The sequence below is a fragment of the Ahaetulla prasina genome, chromosome 3, assembly GCF_028640845.1.
Source record: "Ahaetulla prasina isolate Xishuangbanna chromosome 3, ASM2864084v1, whole genome shotgun sequence".
NCBI lineage: Eukaryota > Metazoa > Chordata > Lepidosauria > Squamata > Colubridae > Ahaetulla > Ahaetulla prasina.
In genome coordinates, this window is record NC_080541.1 from 157,654,906 (window position 1) to 157,678,928 (window position 24,023).

Genomic DNA, 24,023 nt, shown 5'->3' on the forward strand with positions numbered 1-24,023 from the left:
GTCAAGTGAGAAATTGTTATGTCATTCTGGGAGAAAAGTAATTTCTAAACACAGCTGACTGCTTCCTATTTCGGTAAGTTTGTCATGTTTTATTCAGGCAGTATCATATGCCAGAAGCAGAAACTGGCAAGAATGCTCTCTTGCTTGCTTAAATTGATACATATGGCAAACATTTAAGTTGTCAGGGCTGCAACTCTGCTTCCCAACCTTTCCAAAGGCTTAATGGAGGCCATGATTATGTCACTAGACAGGATAGGATTAAAGATGTCTAGTCCATTTTTGCTGGGATTTGGTATGGAAATGGGAACTAGAGACCTGTAGAAAGCAAATTATATCTATCCCAACCCTAAAATTATCCCCAAAATAATGTCATATATGTTGAAATGATGTAATAAGCAGATCACTGAAAGAATTTTTGAAGAGGCAAACAGGAGTAGTTGATACAGTACATCAGAGTTCTTGCGGGCCTCTGGTGGCTCAGCAGACTAAGTCAGTCTGTTATTAACACAGCTGCTTGCACTTACTGCAAGTTCAAGTCCCACCAGGCCCAAGGTTGACTCAGCCTTCCATCCTTTATAAGGTAGGTAAAATGAGGACCCAGATTGTTGGGGGCAATAAAAGTTGACTTTGTATATAATATACAAATGGATGAAGACTATTGCTTAACACAATGTAAGCCGCCCTGAGAAGGGCGGGATATAAATTCAAATTAAAAAAAAAATCCTGGATTAATATAAAGTGTAAAAAAAGATATCATATGTTTATTTATTTGTATTCCACCTTTATTGTTTTTACAAGTAACTCAAGATGGCAAACATCTTCAGCAGCCTTCCTCCTCCCATTTTCTCCACAAAAATCCTGTGTGGTGGGTTAGGCTGAGAAAGAGTGACTGGCCCAAAGTCACCCAAATAGCTTTCATGGCTAAGACAAGATTTGTATCTCTTTGCCTCAGGACATTCGGTTACTCAAGAATACACTTGTTTCTTTGTATTTATAGGACTATAAACAAGTGGCATTTTAATATAATTTTCCTTAAAGTATAAGAAGTCTGCAGCATCAGTGGTGGGTTTCAAAAATTTTTACTACCGGTTCTGTGGGTGTGGCTTGGTGGGCGTGGCAGGGGAAGGTTACTGCAAAATCCCCATTTCCTCCCGATCAGCTGGGACTTAGGAGGCAGAGAATAGAGGGGCGTGGGGCCAGTCAGAATTTTTACTACTGGTTCTCCAAATTACTCAAAATTTCCACTACCGCTTCTCCAGAACTGGTCAGAACCTGCTGAAACCCACCTCTGTGCAGCATGATACATCAGCCTTTTGAAACTTGGCAGTCTCCATATATATTAATATATGTGAAGATTGTACTATAAATCCTTTGGACCCATTTTCAGCACTCATCAAGCCTTATCTGCATATTTCATTCTTTTTTGAATTGCAACTTTAGAATTCATTATGCATGAAGTTATTGTAAGCTAGTTGGGAGGCAAAAATAAAAATTTCATGTAAAAAAGCTTTTATGAAATTTGACCGGTTGCTGATATGGATTAAAGATTTATGGTTTATAAAACCCAGAAGCTGCCTTTAATTCATATCTTGAGAGTAGTTAAATTTGAAGAGACATGCTAATCTTTATATTACTGCTATTTGAAGTGCTTTGGCACAGAGCAGTAAAATGTAAATAATAGTTGCAATGGTTCAACAAATTCTACACCAGATAAATATTTTAGAATATCTGAAACAATTTCAACATTTGTAGTTCTTCAGGAAGGGATGGTATTGAACTAAAATAACAGAATTAATTCCATCTTGGGTTAAGTACATTGTGAGGGAACTTAGTTACGTCAATTCATCTCCTTGTTAATCTCTTTATAAACCAATATTCCCTTTGCATTAGAAGACCATAGTATGATAGTCTGAAAAAGAAGCCAGGACTTTACTCTTCTATAGTGCTTTCCCTGTATTATCAGCAAATAGGAAACACTTCAAGTCCAATTAAATTGCCATTCAGCTGTATGAATTTCATTGCAGTGTGCATTTGGAATCTATCAATCTGAACTTCAATTTTAAAGAGTCCTTGTTGTATACTCACTGTGTATATCAAGAGGCAATAGCTGGAACACTTTAAAGAACTCTTTAGTTCTCAGCAGACAATGCTCCTATTAGAAAGCATAATGATGCAGTGTGTCCATATAGATCAATATGGGTATGATTTTTGTTTCTTTCTTAACTTTGTCAAAGGGGTTGGAAAATTCCCTTTTCAATGCATCAAATATTTTTGGCAAACCATGCTAAAGAGACAGCCAGAGCTTTCAAAAAAGAGGCAAAGCTGCTGGAGTATCTCTTATTTTTCCCTTATTTTATTTGCTGCTGAAATCCCATCTTTTTCTGTAAGGGTTTAAATGGTTTACATTGGGATGTTCTTTATGGATCTCTGTAACAGCAAACCTGTAAATTATGTTGGGCTGAAATAAGAAGAGAGTATCAACCAGTGGTGAGTTTCTACCGATTTGCCCCGGTTCAGGCGAACCAGTAGTGGCGGCGGCAGGAGGGTCTGCCCACCTGCCCAGACATCATCATGGATGTTCTGCGCATGCAGAAGTGTGCACGCTCCCAGTTCCGAATCAGTAGCGAAGGTAAGAGGAACCCACTACTGGTATCAACCTGTTTTCTAAAGCACCAGAAGGCAGAACAAGAAGCAATGGATAGAAACTAATCAAAGAGACAACCAACCTAGAACTAAGGAGAAATGTCTTGACAATTGGAACAATCAATCAGCAGAACAACTTGCCTCCAAAAGTTGTGGGTTCTCCAAATGGATGTTTTTAAGAAGAGATTGGACAATCATTTGTCTGAAATGGTAAAGGGTTTCTTGCTTGAGAAGGTGTGGGGGGGTTGAACTAGAAGACCTCTAAGGTCCCTTCCAACTCCATTATTCTATTATTCTGACAGAGAATGGCTGGCCCAGTTATCAAGTGGATTTCTATGACTGAAGTTGCACTTAAACTTGGATGACCCTGATCCTAGTTTTAATCTGCCATTTTAACCATTTTTGTACAATGGAATATTAGTTTGTGTTTTTTTTGTTTACATTTATATCCCGCCCTTCTCCGAAGACTCAGGGTGGCTTACAGTGTATAAGGCAATAGTCTCATTCTATTTGTATATTTTTACAAAGTCAACTTATTGCCCCCCCAACAATCTGGGTCCTCATTTTACCTACCTTATAAAGGATGGAAGGCTGAGTCAACCTTGGGCCGGGCTTGAACCTGCAGTAATTGCAGGCTACTGTGTTCTAATAACAGGCTCTAACAGCCTGAGCTATTACGGCCCTATAGTTCTAAATGTTTTTAGATCATTGATAGAAGCTTGATGAAACATACAATATTCTTTACTATTTAATTTGTTGATATTTTATATCCATTATTTCTGAAATTTAGAGTACTTCTAACGGGAACTTATCTTAAAAAATAAATGGGTTAACTTTTTTGCCCTCTGCTTAAGCCAACTATATGTTTTATATCTATATAATTCATTGTAGTCTTTCGTTATAAGAATGATCTATACTTATGAAAAAGTATTCTTGGGATTTTATACAGTCTATAGGTTTCTACATATAAACAAATTCTTCATTGATTTTTAGTGCCACCTTGTGATTACTATAAAAATATCAGTTTCATGATATCATGTAGTGTGTGTTTAAACTTAGTAACTGTACAAGATAAATTTACTGCACAGTGGAAAATTGGATATGTGATAAAACATTAATGTGAAAAGTATGATTAAATTAGCATGAATTGTTGCTATCTATCCTATTGCACAGGGAAAGAACAATTTTCTCAAAATCAATCTTCATGTGTGCTATAATAGGAATCCCTACAGGCAGTGATTTGGGAGTGAATTTTTAATATGTGTATAAAATATTTATGTATTTTGTTAATTATTAATTATTGCTATACATATACATGGAGTGAAAATAATCATTTTATCTATCTTTTAGAAACAAAACAATTTTATTTTATTTTAACATTCTGAAATGTGCCAGTCCTATAGTGCTAATAAACCTACAGTGCCCTACAACACAGGTATGTAATACATAGTCAAAAATACACAGATTATATTTTGATACAGCTGTTTTGAAAATAGAAAGTGTTATGAATTGGATATACATAAAGTAAATGCTAATGTTAGATGTAAATTCTGTATTCTCAGAAGAGATATACTGATAAGATGAAAAGGAAACTGTCTGTTTAGAATATCATTTAAGAAAGAAAAACATACATTTAGTGCAGGACTGAGTAGTTGAGATTTTAACAGGCAGAAGTTAGAATGGGTTTCTCTAGAAACAATGTTTTTATAATGATCATTTATGTTGCTTCTTCATATTATCGCCATATTTACTGTTCACTCATGTTTTCTAGATATAGACTTAAGAGGATACAGTAAAACAATGATAGTAAAGCAAACTTGTACAATCTTGCATATTGTATATTGGAAACTAACTACATATATTGAAAACTCACTTGATCAGCAGCTTTTGGGGAAGATGGTATAGCAAATAAGCCCTTCTCTTTTTCCTCAAATATATCCTATGAGTAGAGATTCTTACAATACTTAGCTCTAGAATTTTATATAGGTAATCAGAAAATTTTTTCTAAGATGAGAAATTAAAAATTTTGATTTGATTTATATTTATGTGCACAATTCTATATGAGCAAGAAGAGAACTCATTGTATTTGTACTACATTGGAAGAATTCTTATGTATGTAATAAATAATCCAATCAGGATAGTGGTGGGTTGTTCCTGGTTCTGTCCAGTTCTATAGAACTGGTAGTAAAACTGGCGGGAGGTTCTGCCCACCCGCCCCGATGTCACAAAGGGGCTTCTGCGCAAGTGCAGAAGCGTGCGCGAGTGAAGCGAGTGCACATGTGTGCTCCCATTGCGAACCAGTAGTAAAGGTATGTAGAACACACCCCTGATTCCCCAAAGCTTTAACCAAAAGCTATCTACTATTGACCTCACCCCATTCCTAAGAGGTCTGTAAGGGGTGTGCATAAGAGCACCAACGTGCCTACCGTTCCTGTCCTAATGTTCCCTTTGATTGTATCCAATTTCATATAGTTGTTACATACTTATGATTATATTTATGCTTATATATCGTATAGTTATTTCATGCTTATGCTTATATATACTGTTGTGAAAAATAAATAAATAAATAAATAATCCTTTGATTCTATCATTTTAAATAAATATTTTACCAAGAAAGAAATAATGAATTAATTATTTTTAAAAATTAAAAAACAAAAGCTGTTAACTACCTGTATATTATCTGAATACTTTTGTTGATTGGGGTCACATCACCAACATTTTTGGCTCATTTCCAGATTTCAGAAGTAAGATTTCCTGGAGATGTTTGTAGATAGAAAAATACAGACAGTAATTGTGTTATACCTTCAGTAGAATTATGTTACAGTAAGAAAAATGATAAAATACCACTTCAATAATGACATATTCTCTATGACAAAATAATAAATAATGGCCAAAAAATATATCCCTTGCCTGCCAAAAGGTTATGTATGTCTGATTCACAGATTCACTCTGAATAATTGCTGCACAAGATACAAATATGTCTTCTTTTGTCACTTAAAAGTTAATTTTTAAAATTATTTATGTGGTATTTAGAACAAGAAGGAATACTAGGAGACATTCTATAGACATTGAAAGAATATTTTTTTTCTTCTCATTTCCCTCGTTAGGCATTACAAAATAGAGAAGAAAAAGAAGAAATTGTTATATGTGTATACTGTATATGTGCTTTGCTAAGCAAACAATCTGTTAAAAAAGAGAAGCGCTTTTAGAGATGACAGATTTTTGTATAGGTCTTTTAGTAATATAATGGTCTCATCCTCCTCTGCTACTTCAGTCAGGTTTTCGGTTTTGTCTTAAAAGCTTTGTGTTTCAAAGTGCCCAGACAGATTTGCAACCTACATAGAAATGCAATCTTCCTACAGAAGTTATTGGGAGTACTACAAACAGTTTTGCAAGCCTGGATTTACTAAGCCACGCAAGGTGAGTTTATCAGTCTAGAATAAAAACATCAATGGCAAATTTATATCTATATGACTGGCTCCATGATGACTTACAGCAAAGCTATTGCTATAAAGTTTTTAGTGTAAAGAAGTCAGCCTCCAAAATTAAAATTAGATGAATGTCTCCTCAAAGAGACCAAAGTACAACACCAAATGCAATCAGCTAACCATTTAAAAAGTAATTTATTCTATTTATATTTATTGAATATATATCCTGAATAACCTCTAGGAGCTCAAGGTACCTTATGTGGGCCACTTGCTTCATATTATCCCTACAAAAGCAACCCTGTGAGGTACTATGGACTGACAGATAATGATAGTCAACCCAATGCATAATTTTGAACATTGATCTCCTCCATTGTATCTTAACCACTCTAAAACACCAGCTGTCTCTGAAAACATAGTAGGCCTAGATTCTTGATTCCTTGACTGCAATTTTCTGTAATTTTAAAATAAGCCCAGTATTTACAATTCACTGAACAATGCACCACAGTGTAATAACTATTCTTTGTGCAATGGAATAGTTACGGGTAAGTGTCTGTATGTATAAAGAAGAACCATCACTGGTTGAATCAAATTAGCTCTCTGATCCAGAACATTTTAGCAGAGGTAAGGAAAGAGTGAGAAGGGCAAACTTAAAGTAGGTCATGATTTGCATGACCCTGGTTCATATGTAGATCTCATTTTCTTCTCTGTTCCATAAAGTCAGTCTCCATATCTGTTTGCTGCTTGCAGTACACGTCTGCTCTACTTACCTCTGTAGTGGGAGAAATTGGTTTCTTTGTCTCTCTATTTTTTTTAACCAAGGTTTCAAGTGCATCATCAGCTAAGGAAAAAAAGTATCTAGTATCTTAGTAGGTTTAATCAGAGTTTCTCAGAAATGAATTTTGGTCTGCACCTGGAGCTTTGTAATACAGACATTCTTGCAGCGAATCCAATCATCTGGTAGGAGTAAGCAATTAAATAATTGCTAAAGAAAAAAGATTCAGCAACATTGGAGAATTCCAGGACAACATGTGGGCAATGAATGGCTATATTTGGTATTCACTAAATAATTTGTAGCATAACACAGGGGTGGAGGAAAGCCAGGAGGGTACTTGTGACCACAGGATCAAGGTCCTATTCATTGGTACATCTTATAGCATTAGTGCAAATAGAAAAATGGGATACTTTGATCATGTAGTCTCAACTGCTCTCTTGGCTTTTTGAATCCTCATCTGACAATTCAGCTTAGGAAGTACTTTATTTCAGTGATAGAATAAAGCAAAAGATATAAGTCATTGGAATTAACTAATTGATTTGCAGCCAGGTCACTAGTTTGAAGCAACTTACTCTAGTCTTTCAAAAATTAAATTCTTCTCCAATTATCTCATATTGAAAAGCTTTTACAAAGCCTGGATTTCAGTCCTAAATTCATTACACTTATTCTATTAAAAGGTAATTTAATTCTGAAATTAGGTCAAAGCTAATTGCTCAAATATTTTCTCTTCAATCTCATGACAGGAATCCTCCTGGCTTCTTTTTATCATTAATGGGATATGAACTTCATAGTTCTCACTGAAATTCTAACCAATAATTTGTAATAACTTTTTGATTCTTGGCATTAAAAAATGAATAACATTTTTCTGCATTTCTGCTTATGCTTTTATTTTGACTTTCAGTCTGTAACTCAAGTTATGCGTGATGAAGATTGTCCTTCTATGATTATTCCAAGCCGGCCTTGTAAGTATCTGTGTATTTATGTTGTGTAACAGTTAATATTGGCAGGGCCAAATACTATGGTTTATTTTCTTTTGAGATTTGAGACGTTCTGAACTAAAGTTCAAGGACATAGTATAAGGGATAAATTAGAAAAATATTAGACTTAGTTAAAGCATAGTTTGTTATAATCATGATTTGTTAATATGTGTTATCCAGCTATAAGCTGGAAATCATGTTTCACAGTGGTGAAATTCTCTGAGATCTGCCACTGGTTTTCTGCACATGTATGAGCAGTGCATGCCAAATGTCCACTGTGTGCTCATGCACACCATGTGCGCTATCACACAGCATGGAAAAAGGAGGCTTAAGAAGTTAAGTAGAACAGCGAGGGGGGGACACCTGTGCCACGTGATGTAGATTCATTAAAAAGCAGGATTTCCTGCTTTCTAGCAAATATAATGGACGTGATGGCTCAGTGGATAAGATGGTGAGCTTTTCGATCAAAAGGTTGGCAGTTCAGCGGTTTGAATCCCTAGTGCTGCTATGTAACGGGGTGAGCGCCCGTTACTTGTCCCAGCTTCTGCCAACCTAGCAGTTTGAAAGCACGTAAAAAATGCAAGTAGGAAAATAGGGACCACCTTTAGTGGGAAGGTAACAATGTTCCATGCACCTGTGGCGTTTAGTCATGCCGGCCACATGACCACGGAGACTTCTTTGGACAGCGCTGGCTCTTCAACTTTGAAATGGAGATGAGCACCATTGCCAAAGGATTTGTAATGCCTCAGTATACTTAGGAGGGACAGGGTTTTTTGAATTTGTCCTATTTACGTTTCCTGGTAAAGGGCATAGGATAATCCCATTGGGACTAGCGTAAAGTCTCCATGAATTCAGAGAACAAAATGGACACTGCTAACAGATTTGTAGCTCATCGGTATGCTTAGGAGGGAGCAGACATTTTGAGTCCACCTTATCTATGTTTTAAATAAAATACACGAAAAATTTCATTAGTATATTTAATGAAACAGATATTGTTTATATATTACACACTATACTGTAAAACACGTACTGCTTTAAACATACACAATTTCTTCTAATTATTATAGCTAGTCATATTAAATCTAATATGATGAAATTTAGTGCAATTTGATCTGTATTGTTTCATCTCAGCATCAAATATGCTGAGGACCGGGATAGCTCAGGCAATAGAGAAGCCTGTTATTAGAACACAGAGCCTGCAATTACTGCAGGTTCGAGCCCGGCCCAAGGTTGACTCAGCCTTCCACCCTTTATAAGGTAGGTAAAATGAGGACCCAGATTGTTGGGGGGGGGGCAATAAGTTGACTTTGTAAAAAAATATATACAAATAGAATGAGACTATTGCCTTATACATTGTAAGCCGCCCTGAGTCTTCGGAGAAGGGCAGGGTATAAATGTAAACAAAAAAAAAAATATGACTCATAATAAAAAGACACATGACACTACAGAGAGCGTTTTGTTTCCACAGTTCTTAAGAGGTGCTTTCCTGATTTCTCTACTAAAAATGGAATTCTGACTGTGGCCAACCAAACTACTTTCAAAGATGGAAGAGGAAAAACACGGAATGTAACAGATCTCAGGGAAGCAGCAAAGTATGGATAGTGTGTGTTTTTGTGTTTACCTATGCAACTTTGCTTGGCTAGTTGTCATATAAATACACTGCCATGGATTTTTTTTTCCAGTAGTAATCTCACTGACAAACCTCTTTGTAGTAGAGGAATTTCATGATTTTGATTTCATTTGTTTCATGAGCAACTTTATATGCAAATTATTTTGTTATATCCACTTCTGGAAACTGAATCATGGCAACTGGACCTTTTCTCTTTTTTTTGGTCTGAAACATTCACTCCTTATCTTGGACTGATTCAGTCATATGATAACATCATAGCTTGTCATTAGGATTTTTGTTTTTATTTTTATCCTTTCTTTCTGTTCAAACAGGATATTAAAGGCTGCTTAATAAAAGCAATACTTCATTAATTTGACCAAGGAGTTTTCTCTGCAGCAAAAGGAGATGTGCTAATGATGGGGGAAACAGGAAATTCCATTTTCCCATCATGAGCATCATTGTAGCAGAGGTTGGACTGAGAAAAAGTGATTGGGCCAAAGACTCCAACTACTATGTATGGCTAAGACTGCTCTTGAACCTGCATTTCTTTGGTCCTTGTTGACATCTTAGTCACCATAAGGACTGTCAAGCACAAGAAAGAAAACCTTAAAAATCAACTCCAAAGCTTTTCATCTTGCACAACCTTCAGAATGGTTAATTCAAAAAAGCATAATCCATAGTTGATGTTCAGATGACACAGCCATCTATTGTTAACCAGTATTAAAACCCTACAGATGCTTCCCTAGAACGGTGTTTATACTATAACTAGTAATAGCAATGTTGTTTGGATATCCTACAGTGTTATTGTTTAGATATCCTATGGTGTTATTTTAATTTTAATAGTTTGGAAATGTTAATAGTTTAATAGCGTAATCTATATGTACTGTAATATATAGAAGTATGTCTATTGAATATGTATAGAATTAGAACCTACATTCTTGCCTTTTCCATAAAATTTATATTTTCCTGTAGCTTATTATTGCTTTGGGCACAAACCTCAGTGTAATATAGGGATGACCCTGAATATTCCATTTTGCCAATTAACCAAACACTATGAACAGAGTCATGACTTGATTTGTGACTATAACCCTGAATATTCCATTTTGCCAATTAACCAAACACTATGAACAGAATCATGATTTGATTTGTGACTTGATGTACATATGCACCAAAACAAATTCCTTGTGTGTCCAATCACACTTGGCCAATGAATTCTATTCTATGTACATATAATTTACAGTAAGCTGGTTGGTTGATTTACATAAGAGGGACATAGTCTAAAACTTGTTTTTCTTTTCCTTTTTAAAGTGGCATCAATAATGTTCTTGATGCAAGATCAGTTGGGATGAAGATTTTTGAAGACTATGCGAGCTCTTGGTACTGGATTTTAATGTAAGAAATTATTCATCAAAAGTCATGCCTTCAGCTTATAAATAGTCATGGTGCATGCAAAGTAGGAATATAACTTCTCCTCTTAACCCTTATTCATTCTTTTATGCTATCTTTATTCAGTTCTTTTATATGAATTCATTCTTCTATATTTCTGGTTGCTATTTGCTTAAGGTCTCAATGAAATTAGGCAAAACAATTAAAGCGCCATACTTTAAGCCAGTATACAACACCGTAGGAGACTGCTTGCTCATTTTTAAACTGTTGCGTTTTTTGTTTTTTGTTTTACTCCCAGAGGGCTGTTTATTGCAATGGTAGTCAGCTTGCTCTTCCTTGTGCTTCTGAGATTCATAGCAGGAGTTCTCTTCTGGATTTTCATCTTTGGTGTAATTGGGATTATAGGCTATGGTAAGTGCCAAATTTTACATGCAGCTATCTAGCATTTTATTACTAATGCTGAGATAAGCAGTTAATTCTACACCATCTCACACTTTCCCCATTAAATGACTTAGTGTTGGGCCATTCTATTTGTTCTCTAGATCAGGGGTATCAAATCAGATTTCATTGCAGGCCATATTGTGATGTATCGGGATTGTTTTTGCCCTTCCGGAGCCAGGGTGGGTATGGCCTGCATATCTGGCCCACGAGCTGGGTGTTTGACAACCCTGCTCTAGATACTTCCTATTACAAACTAGCTAACTGAATGTTAGATAGCCACTGTATAAACAGCAAACCCTACTTCCTTCTAGCACTGATGATGTTATCTAGTTAAGTAATGAAACATCTGTAAGAAAACAATCAAGCTCAGAGAGCACCAAGGTTTCCACACAATATGTTCTTCCTTCAGCAGTGCAATACCTTGCCACAACAGTGCAATACCTTGCCACAGCAGTGGCAAGCTTTTTAAAAAATGTATGTATGCTTTTCTATAGATAGAGAGAGAGACTAGTTACCTGGCTCATTACCTGTGACAATTTAATAACCTATTTTACTGCATACTGAGAAAGTGAATTTTTCTGCAGTTTCCTGATTCAGAAACACCTATACAGTTATCAAACGTGACCCACATATCATACAAATGTTCTATTTTGACAGCTATCAGTATAGAATATTCAATATTCTTCATGTTTGATGTTGCTCTCTGATAGAACTTGACATTTTTCCCCGCCTGAAACATGAGAGAAAATACTGGGTGGGTGCCAAGTTATTGGCAAATTTATTTTGGAATTTCAATTATTTGTGAAAAGACTGATGATTGTTTAGAAGTCAGGAAACTATTTTCTTCAAGTAAGAGTACTTATAGACATTGTAAGGTTTGTTTGGCTTTCTTTTTATTATTTACTGACTAGATTTATAAAATAACTCATTGAGCAGTTCATCTCTGTTTGCCATGCAAAATGAAATAAAATTTAAAAATAATGCAATAATTCATTTGATATTCAGCAGAGCAGAAATATGCAAATATTTGCCAGCATGGCAGGTGTGACATGGTGTTAAAAAATTAAATGGAGCATTGAGAACAGGAACCAAACCCAAATCAAGGAACTGAAACTAATAAATTCAAAATTTCTCTAAGAGCAAAAGAATTCTAGTTCTTCACTAACAAAAATAGAGCTCCGGGAGGTTTTTTATCCAACAAGAACATACTAAATCAAGGGTTACTTCTGTAAATATATTTATTTTTCTCTCTATTATGCCATTCATAAATTTCTGATTGATAAGCATATCAAAATGCTTTTTGATCATGCATATGTATCAGAAGAAGGCGCCTACTGGGTGTTAGGTCCCAAGTCAAGCATATAGTTTGTTGCTGTTATATTTGATCTGGCATTTTTTTGCCAGAAAGTTCTCTTTGGTTTGAAATAAATGCATAGTATAGATTATCGAAAGGATGTAAATTGTTTTATCATTCTATTTTTTCTTTTTCAAAAGGTATCTGGCATTGCTACTGGGAATATCATCGCCTTCATGGAATACCTGGTTCTGATCTTACCATCTATGATATTGGATTCCAGACAGATTTCAGGGTCTATCTGCAACTGAGGCAAACATGGTTAGCATTTAGTAAGTGAATTTTTGAGAAACCTGTATTTTGAGACACATTAACATTAACATTAACCTGACTAAACAGCTTCTTTGATGATCGATTGACACCAAACTCAATATACTGCACTGGCTACCTGTTGTTTTCCGGGTGCGCTTCAAGGTATTGGTTACCACCTTTAAAGCGCTCCATGGCTTAGGACTGGGCTATCTACGGGACCGTCTACTGCCGGCCTCTATCTCCCATCGTCCGGTGCGTTCCCACAGAGAGGGACTCCTCAGGGTGCCGTCAGCCAAACAGTGTCGACTGGCGGCCCCCAGGGGGAGGGCCTTCTCTGTGGGGGCTCTTACCCTGTGGAACGAGCTTCCCCTCGGGCTCCGACAACTACCTGACCTTAGGACCTTTCGCCGCGAACTTAAAACCTATTTATTTCATATGGCTGGACTAGCTTGATTTTTACTTTTAAATTTTAATTGAATTTGAAGGGTTTTTAAAGTTTTGTAATTTTATGGGGGTGTATGTTATTTTAATATTTGGGCAAATTTAAATCAGTTTTTTAAGAGATGTTTTAACTATTGTGTATATCTGTATTTTATCTGCCTGTTCACCGCCCTGAGTCCTTCGGGAGAAGGGCGGTATACAAATTAAAATATTCATTCATTCATTCATTCATACTCCATGGTAAGATATGCTGTGTTTAAACATGGATTGACAAATAAATTGCAGTTTGATGAGTTTATCCAGCACATTGAAATAAAAAAAAGATCAAGGGTACTTTGGCTTAGTACAATATGCAAGCTTGCTCTCTGAAAACCAGATTTCCTAAATGTCTTGTTTCTCTAAACAAGACATTTCCAAAGTTCAGAGGTGCGTTTCAGCAGGTTCTGACCAGTTCTGGAGAACCGGTAGTGGAAATTTTGAGTAGTTTAGAGAACCAGTAGTAAAAATTCTGACTGGCCCTTCCCCCATCTATTCTCTGTCTCCCAAGTCCCAGCTGATCAGGAGGAAATGAGGATTTTGCAGTAACCTTCCCCTGAATTGGGGAGGGAATGGAGATTTTACAGTATCCTTCCCCTGCCTGCCCACCAAGCCCTACCCACAGAACTGGTAATAAAATTTTTTGAAACCCACCACTGCTACAGTTATATACCACTACAATTTGAATTGATTCTCGGAGGCTTACATTCTATTCTATTCTATTACATGATATTCTATTCTATTCTTGAATGTTATCAGAGATAAAGTTGGTCTTATCTCCAGTAGGATTTTTTTTTCTAGAGGACCAACCCAACACTTGAAAGCAGTGGCTTCCATCCTTAACTTCTTTTATTCTGCAAAGTTGAGAACTAGGAGTATGGTACTCCTAAATGTCTCAGGTGCCAATGTAGAAAGAACTTTACAGATCAACATCACTTTAAATTACATTTAGAAGTCAATTGGAAGCTAATCCATAACTCACAGCATAGCTGTAATTGTCCCCAATTCTGGACTAATAGTTACTTCTGATTTGTCCTTAAAAGTACTTCCATGCAGAGAGCATTGTAGTTATCTAACTGGGTTAGTCAGGGCAAGAGTTAATTGTTCCCAGGTTCTCTGACACCAGGTGATACTGCAACTGGTGCATCAGCAATAACTTCTCTAGCTACAACTTTACTTGTTGTTTTAGCAGGAGCTGTGAGTTCAGAAGGGCCTTCTAGTGATAATCTTGCTCCTTTGTGAGCAGTGTTTGCTCATCAAGAGATAACATTGGGATCAACAGATAGCCTTTTTGAACAAACATGACCTTTTTTGAATTCAGCTTTAAGCCATTCTGACCTCTCCAGATCCTGGAAACCCCCAAAGACTTAGAGTAGAGCTGTCTAACTCCTGGCCCACGTGCCAGATGCGTCATGTGCTGGCCACACCCATGCCCAGTTTAGTGAAAGGGGAAAAGTCCTGATACATCACGTGACATCGCTGTGATAGAATAGAATAGAATAGAATAGAATAGAATTTTTTTATTGGCCAAGTGTGATTGGACACACAAGGAATTTGTCTTGGTGCATATGCTCTCAGTGTACATAAAAGAAAAGATACCTTCATCAAGGTACAAAACGTGACACCGCTGTGATGACATGAGTTTGACACCCCTGATTTAGAGCATTAATGTCATCTCTGACACGGGGCAAGGGAGTGTTATAAAGCCTGTTATTGTCAGCATGCTAATAATATTGCACCCCAAAATGTCAGGTGATCTCACATAGCAGCTTCAGCTAGAGTATGTCCATGACTAAGAGACTAAGACCAAGAGCCAAGGTGGTGCAATGGTTAGAGTGCTGACTGCTAGCTGCAGCTCGGCAGTTCAAATCTCACCGGCTCAAGGTTGACTCAGCCTTCCGAGATCTGTAATATGAGGACCCAGATTGTTGGGGGCAATAGGCTGACTCAGTAAACTGCTTAGAGAGGGCTGTAAAAGCACTATGAAGCGGTATATAAGTCTAAGTGCTATTGCTATTGCTGTGACATCTGGAAATTATGGGGTGTGTGATCTGACATATCTATATGGCTCCAAATTGTAGATGTTTGCTCCGGCATATGCTTTCAGGCTATGCAAGATGCAGCCAAGCTGTTGACTTTATTTGTTCTTAAAGTGAATGAATGAATCAGAGAATGCATGATGAAACATAGCTCATGATTTGTTGCACCTGTGCAGGTAGGAAACATGGGAATAGGCTGGGAAGATCCTAGGATAAGTAGGGTAAGTCACACTGAAACACAGTACAAAATATTGTATTTTGCTGCCCCATTTAGATAAATAAGTTTCTTAAAAATACATTACATGCATTATAGTTCATTTAGCCTAGAGGCAAAATCAAATTTTAAAGTCTCCCTGGTTTTTTTCCCTGCTGTGGAGACAATAATATTGTATTCTAAATCGTCTCATGGATCAATACTTAAAATGAATAGAACTTAGAAATAATCCTCATTATGTTCAATAAAACTCAATGTGAGTTTTCATGCCTGTGATGAAGTGGATTGTTCCTTTGTTGTTTTTACCCTGTTGCTTTCTGAAAAAGAAAAGACATACAGTTTCAGTGTTATTTCTCATTTGCAGGATTTTTGAATCTTGTCAAAAGTCATATTGGAATTCTAGATGGCTAACTTCAAGTAAATATCAGTACATAAAAATATAACTGAAATTCAGGCTGCTGCTAGTCATTAAAAAGTTATTATCCACGAATAATAATGATAAGCACTGAGATACAATAAAGAAAAGAACAAAATCAGTCATGTATAAGCATTAATTATATTCAACATCTTCAGATATGAATGAAAATAGTAAAAGGGAGTCAGTGAGCGGGACTGTCTAATTGGAAACAGATATTTCTTTACACTAATCATGTTGAATCTGAATTATTATTTAAAGCTCTGCATTGCATTGAAATTGCTTTGCTTTTAAATGAATGGTTTTCTTCATCAACTTTGTTGTACAGTATGCCATAATATTCATTGAGGAGAAGCCTCAAAATGAAATGAGGAGAAACCTGCAAAATGAAACATAGAAATACAATTGTGATGAGAGAGTACAATCTTGATGACATTCTTGCACATAAAATAGCCTAGGCTAGATCTAAGTACGCTGAAATTTAATTCCACTGGAATCCTGAATAAGATGCAGTTGTGAAAGCGCCTACTGAAACTAACCCTTCTAACTGGTAATGTGTTGTTGTGTGATTAAGTCAGCCTTATTTTTTTGACAAAGTCATTTCTTGTTATTTTCAGTGATACTACTTTGTATAGTGGAAGTTGTCATTATACTGATGTTAATATTTCTGAGAAACCGAATTCGGATTGCAATTGCCCTTTTGAAAGAAGGTAGCCGGTGAGTATTATTAGCAATCTCATTTTTGCAGTATTCTGAACACAGCCTTCCCCATCTATTAGTGCAGAGACTGTGACCTAGTATAGATTTTTAGGTTTTGCTAGAAGTTCAGGGCAATATACTACTTGATTTTAAAAAGGATGTGGGGGAAAAAAGCATGTTAAAATGAGAATTGTGTGCTATTTCACTTTTGGGCCTTACTTGGCAAGCAAGCAACTGATTGTACTGCAATCCATTGCAAATGTCTTCCTTCCCCCAAGCCTCAGCTGATTAAATAGCTTCAACTGTGAGGCAAGATTATTCTTGCCCTGCAGCCTAAAACAACTTCCAATTTTTGTAGATTACAATGTGAGCTAAATATATAATGGAATGCTCTATTCCTTACCCTGTTTACTTTCTAATTTTAGAGTTAGAGAATGGTTTACAGAGATTGGTGGCAATTTTTTTTTAATCTGCCCAGCTGACAGCTGGTTTTTCTTATTCAGGCTGGTAAAATCAAATTCAGATCCACTGAGAACTGTTTTCTGCTTTCACACCTTCCTATGGTGCTTTCCTTCTGCTTCTCAACACACTTGTCTGAATCATGCCCTATTCTAAAGTAGCAATAAATTTTCAGCAATTAACACTGGTCCGTCCATTTTCGGATCAACAGAAAGCCATCTAAACATTAAGTTTTGAATTGCCCAGTGCTTTCTTTATCCATTTTAGTTGCCAGCCTCAATGGCCATTCTACTTCCCTTCATTTCTTCTTCTTAGAGTGCTCGCTGATAATTTTTTGAGATTCCATTTCCAAAGTCTATAAGCCTTTCTCTCCTATGAGAAACATTTCTCTGAGAACTGAACCATCTCCACTCTTCCCATCAACAAAGCTGACACAAACTAGCACAGAACAACTGTTTGCGTGCCTGAATAAAAATACGAATGTATGCAGAGTTGGCAAAAAGCCATGATAAACTGAAAGCCTGACAGGAAGATATCAGGCTGTTTGCTCTAGTTCATAGATTCAGTCAGATTGTACAGTGAAGGAAGGAGACCAGACACTCTCTTTCAGAAGAGATTATCTTAATGGTGAAGAGAAATATTCTGCAACAATGCCAAGTCTTGATTAATTAATTTGACTCCGCTATCTCAAAAACTGTGAATTACGTTACCCACTTTATATAATATTTATCAATTTTTTAATTAAAAATATACATTTGGCATCTCTCTGGAAGGATTGGTCAACATAATTTGTTTGGTTATTTTGTCTGAAATGATACTGAAAATAAATATAAGGGCAAGAGTATTTCAGTCTGAAATTCTCTCAGTTTTTTCCCCTCTATAAAGAGCAGCCTTGTCTCTGTTCTTGTATAAATTGGATTTCAGATTGTTATCCCTCACCCAGCCAATAATCAGGTTTGCTGTTTTGGGGGAAGTTGAAAGTAAAATATGTATTGGGGTATCAACTTTGCAGTCTTGTCATCAAACTCAACTATTTTTCTGGGCTCACCTGGAAGCATCATAGGAAATTAAATACCACAATTAAAAGAATGCGTGCAGAGATTTTCATAAACTTCTAGTGAAAAAAAATATATTTCATTATAGCGTTGGCTATATTCCATTAAAGGTCGCTGAAGAATATAGAAATACTGTTCAATATTTCTGCATTGGAAAGTGCATAAATACGATGCATTTTGATGCTTTCATTAAAAGAAATGTTGCACTCCATTGTAAACACAGCAGAATGCAACCCTTTATTAAGATCTTGAAAAATATGTAGTTAATGACTGAAAACTTAAACATAAATTAAACTTTGATTTAAGAGTAATCCTAGATCAAGAGTATTTTTTTTCAAGTTTCGTTTAATCATCTCTTCAGTGAAATGGCAGTTTATATTAGCAATAAATCAGTTATGATCTATTCATAGAATTTAACAAGCAGTTCATTATTGTAAACAATTTAGGCTTTCAGTAAGGCCTATCTATTATTAAATTCTGAAATGCACTGATTTGTAGTAATTATTTCTTGAATGGCATAAGCTTCCAGTGTTCTTCAATGATTGAAAAAAAAAACATTCAAAATGTTTCTAGCACAATACATTAATTGTCCATGTAGAACTAACATTTAATGCAAGATTTAATTTAAGTTTTAACTTTTATTTGAATTATGTGAAATAATTATAAACATGCACAGAGTATATTGCTCACATTAGGGAAAGCTAATTAATGTTGAAATGGTAATTATATAAAAGCATTCTCATGTAGAGAAGAAAATCAGGTTTCATAACGTTACCAAGAAATTACCAAGCTGACATAGGGTGAAAAGGACACGAGGGTTTAATGACTGCATGTGGAAGCTTACCTTTGGTACCAGGTTTGATATTTGAGGTTTTAATAGATATATGGAAGTATATGTTCTATGTTGTCTTTTTATTGATATTGTTTTAATTGTTGGCTGGAAACCACCCAGAGTTCGATATAAGATGGGTGGCTATATAAATGTTTTAAATACATAAATAAATGCATCCATCCATTCCTGGACCAAGATGCTCTGTTAATACACACCTCTGAATGGACTATTTCTAGGTGCCTTATGTATAGCTGCCCTTAAAGAATATCTCAAAACTATAGCTGGTACATAATGCAGTGGCACAGGCAGATATATGTGCTGCTTGATCAGCCCACATTATACTTCTGCTCTGCAAGCTGCATTGGTTGCCATTTCTAGGTTCAATACAAGATGATGGTAATCACTGGTGAAATCCTACCGGTTCACCTGGGTGAAATCCTATCTAGGAAAAAAAAGCTACCGGTTGGTCCAGACCAGTATTTCCGATGATCAGCTGTACCCGCGATTTAAAATAGCTAGAAAACAGGAAATCCTGCTTTCTAGTGAATCTAAATCACGTGGCACAGCTGTTCCTCCCTCTCGCTGTTCTACTTACCTTCCCAAGCCGCCTTTTTCTGCACACAGTGCGCATTTGGCATGTACTGCGCATGCATTTGGTGCATACTGCGCATGCATGCATACTGCGCATGTGTGTGGCGTGTGTGTTTGGTGTGCACTGTGCATGCGAAGCATGTGTTTGGCATGCACTACGCATGGGTGGGCAGTGAACTGGTGGCAAACCGGGGAGGATTTCACCACTTCTGGTAATGACCTATAAATTTCTCTGGCTTGCCTGAGGGACTAGATAAACTCTCCCTGATTATATCTATCTTTGGCCCATTGTGCTCTTCTGTCTATTTGGAAACATCATCAGGCAAAGAACCCTTTTTGTCATGGCATATAATCTTTGAAACATCCTCTCTCCAGAGATTAGATTAGCCCTGAGCCTGCTGGCTGTTCATGAGAACTTAAAAGCATGGGTTTGCTACCAGACTTAGGGATCCAGATGTGTGACAGGACCTGTGCAATGGCTATATTAATTTATTGGTTCTGGTTCTACATTTTTACCAGCTGCTGATTGTGTATGTTGTTTTATGATGTTTTTAATGGTCGATATCTGCCTTGAGTCATTTGAGATGGGCAGCCATATAAATGGAAATAATAAACAAACATTGACAAAGAATAGAGAGAACAATAAAATGTTTCCTAGAAGAGTTTTGTTAGAAAGGAGAAAAGAAATATTAGACTTTTACTTAAATTTGACTTTTCTTTACTCCATGTATGGACCAAAGAAAGTCTCCATTCTTGTTTACCCTTTTCCTACCTACGAGCAAACAATTTATCCTAACATACCACTTCTGAATAGCTTCTTACTTTCTGCCATGTCACTTACAGGTGGTGCTGGGTGATTCACTGAGTTTCATTTCCCCCCTAAATATGTTGCCCTTATGTTTGAATATTTACTTCCCTTCACAGAGTCCCTTTCATTGGCAACAAAAATTGAACATGTCTTGTGTGTATTTGTAAACCCAAGAAAGAAAAGTCTGATCTTTATTATTCTGTGGGATGAAAGAGCTATTGTTCTTCACGTACAATTTCCAGTATTCAGAATTGATTAGAGTGATGGTGTCTCCTAGGAGATATAACTCAGCCACATCTGAAGAGCCACAGTTCTTATTTCTGGGGTCCCATTGTATAAAGAAGCTAAGGGAAATTAGATTCATTATGTCAGTTTCAACATGTACTAAGAACTACGATGGATGAATTTTTGTGTAGAACAAAAGACCTGGGCACTGGACAGAAGTTACAATTTAAAAAAAGATTTTTTGGAAGCTGATACAGTAGGGGGTAGGGGTGAAGAATGCCTTGTTGTAAAAGACATTGAATAAAAATATTGATAAAACAAATATTAAAGGATAATACAAAATGCAAATGAAAGAGTTGAGGAACAGGTAGAACCTAGGACAAAATGAAAGATGAAATTTTGAACGGCAATGATTAGCAACCTAATTTTATATAGCTTGTATAATAAAGAGCTAAAGGGCATCAGAAATAAAAACATAGGCTTTGGCTGTCACACGAACTTTTCACATAAATAGGCCTCTTTTTTTTAAATTTCAAGAAATATTTTTTGCATGAACTTCATATTAATGGACAAATGGGTGGGAAGCGGATCTGTTAGTTATGGCCAATGAATATGGCATTGTGGGAATTTACATTATTTTTAAGATGACATATATTATAACAATTTGCATCATGAAAACTTATACAAGGAATAGAAATCACAATGGAAATTTGGTATGCTGTATACAAAGTTGATTGTTTTGCAGCTGACATCTGATAAATTGAATAACTTTATTCATTTATTTGTTTATTTGTACAGGGCAATTGGTTACATCATGTCTACATTATTCTATCCAATTATAACTTTTATTCTTATTGCCATCTGCATTTCATACTGGGCAGTGACAGCTGTGTATCCTTTTTATCAAAGAGTAAGTGGTTACAGGTTATTTTCACATTTCCAGGTGAGCACTTTATTGGTACATACATGCATACACTAAGTATTCATCACACTATTCCCATTTAGGTACATTATATGGAATCCAGAAAAGAGTGATAAAATGTAAATTCTTAAAAAGGAAAAAGAAAACATTGCTAAATGTTATGCAACACCATACACTACAGTAGTCCTCAACATACAACGACAATTAGGATCAGAATTTACATTGCTATTGAACCTATTTTAGGACTTTGTTTGGAATAGTTGTTAAGCAAATCACTACCATTGTTAAGTGAATCATGTAGTTGTTAGGTGAATCTTGCTTCCCGCATTGACTTTGCTTGCCAGAAGCCAGTTGTGAAGGTTGCAAATGGTGATCACATTACCTTTGGATACTGCAATTGTCATAAATCAGTGGTAGTCAACCTGGTCCCTACTGCCCACTAGTGGGCATTTCAGCTTTCATGGTGGGTGGTAGGGGTTTTGTCCGATACTGAAGCACTTTCCTTTTTTTTAATTTAATTGACTTTTTTAAAAAAAATTCATAGCATTATTTAAAAACATTTTCATTAGGTTTTCATAAAATTCACCGTGACAATTTAAATTTCTAAAAATATACTATTTGTATCGCCCGCGCATCAGTTTTGTTCACATTACGTAAGTGAAACTAAATGGCGCTATAGTGCGATTGCAAACAAAAGAGCCTCATCCCAGAATAGCTCGCGCATCTCCCCCCACACCGCCCAGCTGTAACAGACAAGCAGAGCTGGTAGCGGGCGCCCCCCCCAACCCAATCCACGATGCGCGAGAGGCATGCGCAGATGACGATACACAGTGCATTACTGTGGAACTGGTGGGCGGTCAGAAAATTTTACTACTAACAGAGATACAAAAGTGGGCGGTAGGTATAAAAAGGTTGACTACCCCTGTCATAAATACATGCCAAGTGCCTGGATTTTGATCATGTCACCATGTGAATTCTGCAGTGGTCATAAGTGCAAAGACAATAGTTCATTTTTTGGTATTGGTGTAACTTTGAATGGTCACTAAAAGAATGGTTGTAAGTTGAGGGCTATCTGTATACATTTCCATATTCTTCTACCCTAGCAAACTATCCTTGTGGATTTTTATATTACAGATAGTCCTTGATTTACAACCACAGTTGAATCCAACATTTCTGTTGATAAGTGAGACATTTGTAATGTGAGTTTTGCTCCATTTTACAACCTTTCTTGCCACAGTTGTTAAGTGAATCACTGCAGTTGACAAATTAGTAACACGGCTGTTAAGTGAATCTGGCTTTCCCATTGATTTTGCTTGTCAAAAGGTTGCAAAAGGTAACCTTAGGACACATCAATGGTAAGTATCTGAATTTTGATCACATGACCATGGGGATGCTGGAATAGTCGTAAGTGTGAAAAATGGTCATAAGTCCCTTCTTTCAATACCATTGTAACTTTGAACAGTCACTAAATGAATTGGTGTCAAGGACTTCCTGTACTCCATACACTGTCTTTTATTCTGTAAGCTTCTCATGTCTTTCTTTTTGCAGTTCTTTTTAATACCATTCCATTACAACTTCCTTATTCTGCTCTTCCTCTAGATCCATTATTTCTTCCTTCAGATATTGGTAATTCAGTTGTCAGGTGCAAGGCTCCAGGTCAACTTCATGAATAGGCCACAGCAGTTTCATTATTGTTGGTTACTTGTATTACAAGAATCTCACCACACTTGCTGCATTCCTTTGGGAACCAGAAGATAAGGCTTAACTAGTCTGTTCTATCCTGTTTCCTCCTTAACTTCCTCCTCTCCTTTAGTCAATGATTCAATCCTAATTTATTCTTCTCTGTGACCACACTAACATTCTTCTTCCATGCTTCTTTTCATATTTTCATTCTTGTATTCAATCCATGTTTGTATTCTTCACTCATCTATTTTTTTTTCTTTTGCTACTACACACATTTCTTAAGTAAGCCATTCCCACTGCATTCAACTTAGTCTTAGCATACTCTCAGTAACAAATAGCATAGTGGGTAGAAGCATGCTATGATACACTTCTTTCAATAATCTTTCTTTGTAGATTATTACATAACACCATTACTTTTCACCCTCATTTGCACATGTTAAAATATCTCCATTTCCCATTGTACTGTGTTTCCCCAAAAATAAGACCCTGTCTTATGTTTTTTTTGAACCCCAAAATAAGTGCTTGGCCTTATTTTCAGGGAGGTCTTATTATTTTGGGGCGTGAGAAGCAAATTGGGGCTCCTCTTGCCATCTTACCTGATTTCCTGCTCTGCGTTTAAATATTGGGGGGGGCTTATTTTCAGGGGGAGGCTTACTTTAGCGCATGCTCTCAAAAGCCCAATTGGGCTTATTATCAGAGGATGTCTTATTTTTGGGGCAACAGGTTAGTAAGCATTTTGTTA

General features: G+C 36.3%; 1 protein-coding gene across 4 annotated transcripts in view; it reads left to right on the forward strand.

The window, feature by feature from the left end:
- Positions 1-24,023, forward strand: part of SLC44A5 (solute carrier family 44 member 5) — a 207,634-nt gene that overhangs the window by 164,180 nt on the left and 19,431 nt on the right. For 3 of the 4 annotated variants that reach the window (XR_009154163.1, XM_058175362.1, XM_058175363.1), the window contains exons 5-13: positions 3,994-4,078; positions 5,944-6,063; positions 7,745-7,805; positions 9,289-9,412; positions 10,738-10,821; positions 11,114-11,226; positions 12,751-12,882; positions 16,625-16,724; positions 21,475-21,567. Coding sequence is in view for 3 of the 4 variants with exons in the window: in XM_058175362.1 (XP_058031345.1) it covers positions 3,994-4,078; positions 5,944-6,063; positions 7,745-7,805; positions 9,289-9,412; positions 10,738-10,821; positions 11,114-11,226; positions 12,751-12,882; positions 16,625-16,724; positions 21,475-21,567 (912 nt within the window). In the remaining variant the exon portion in view is untranslated. The remainder of the gene's footprint in view (positions 1-3,993; positions 4,079-5,943; positions 6,064-7,744; positions 7,806-9,288; positions 9,413-10,737; positions 10,822-11,113; positions 11,227-12,750; positions 12,883-16,624; positions 16,725-21,474; positions 21,568-24,023) is intronic. The other variant, XM_058175364.1, reaches the window with a different exon arrangement.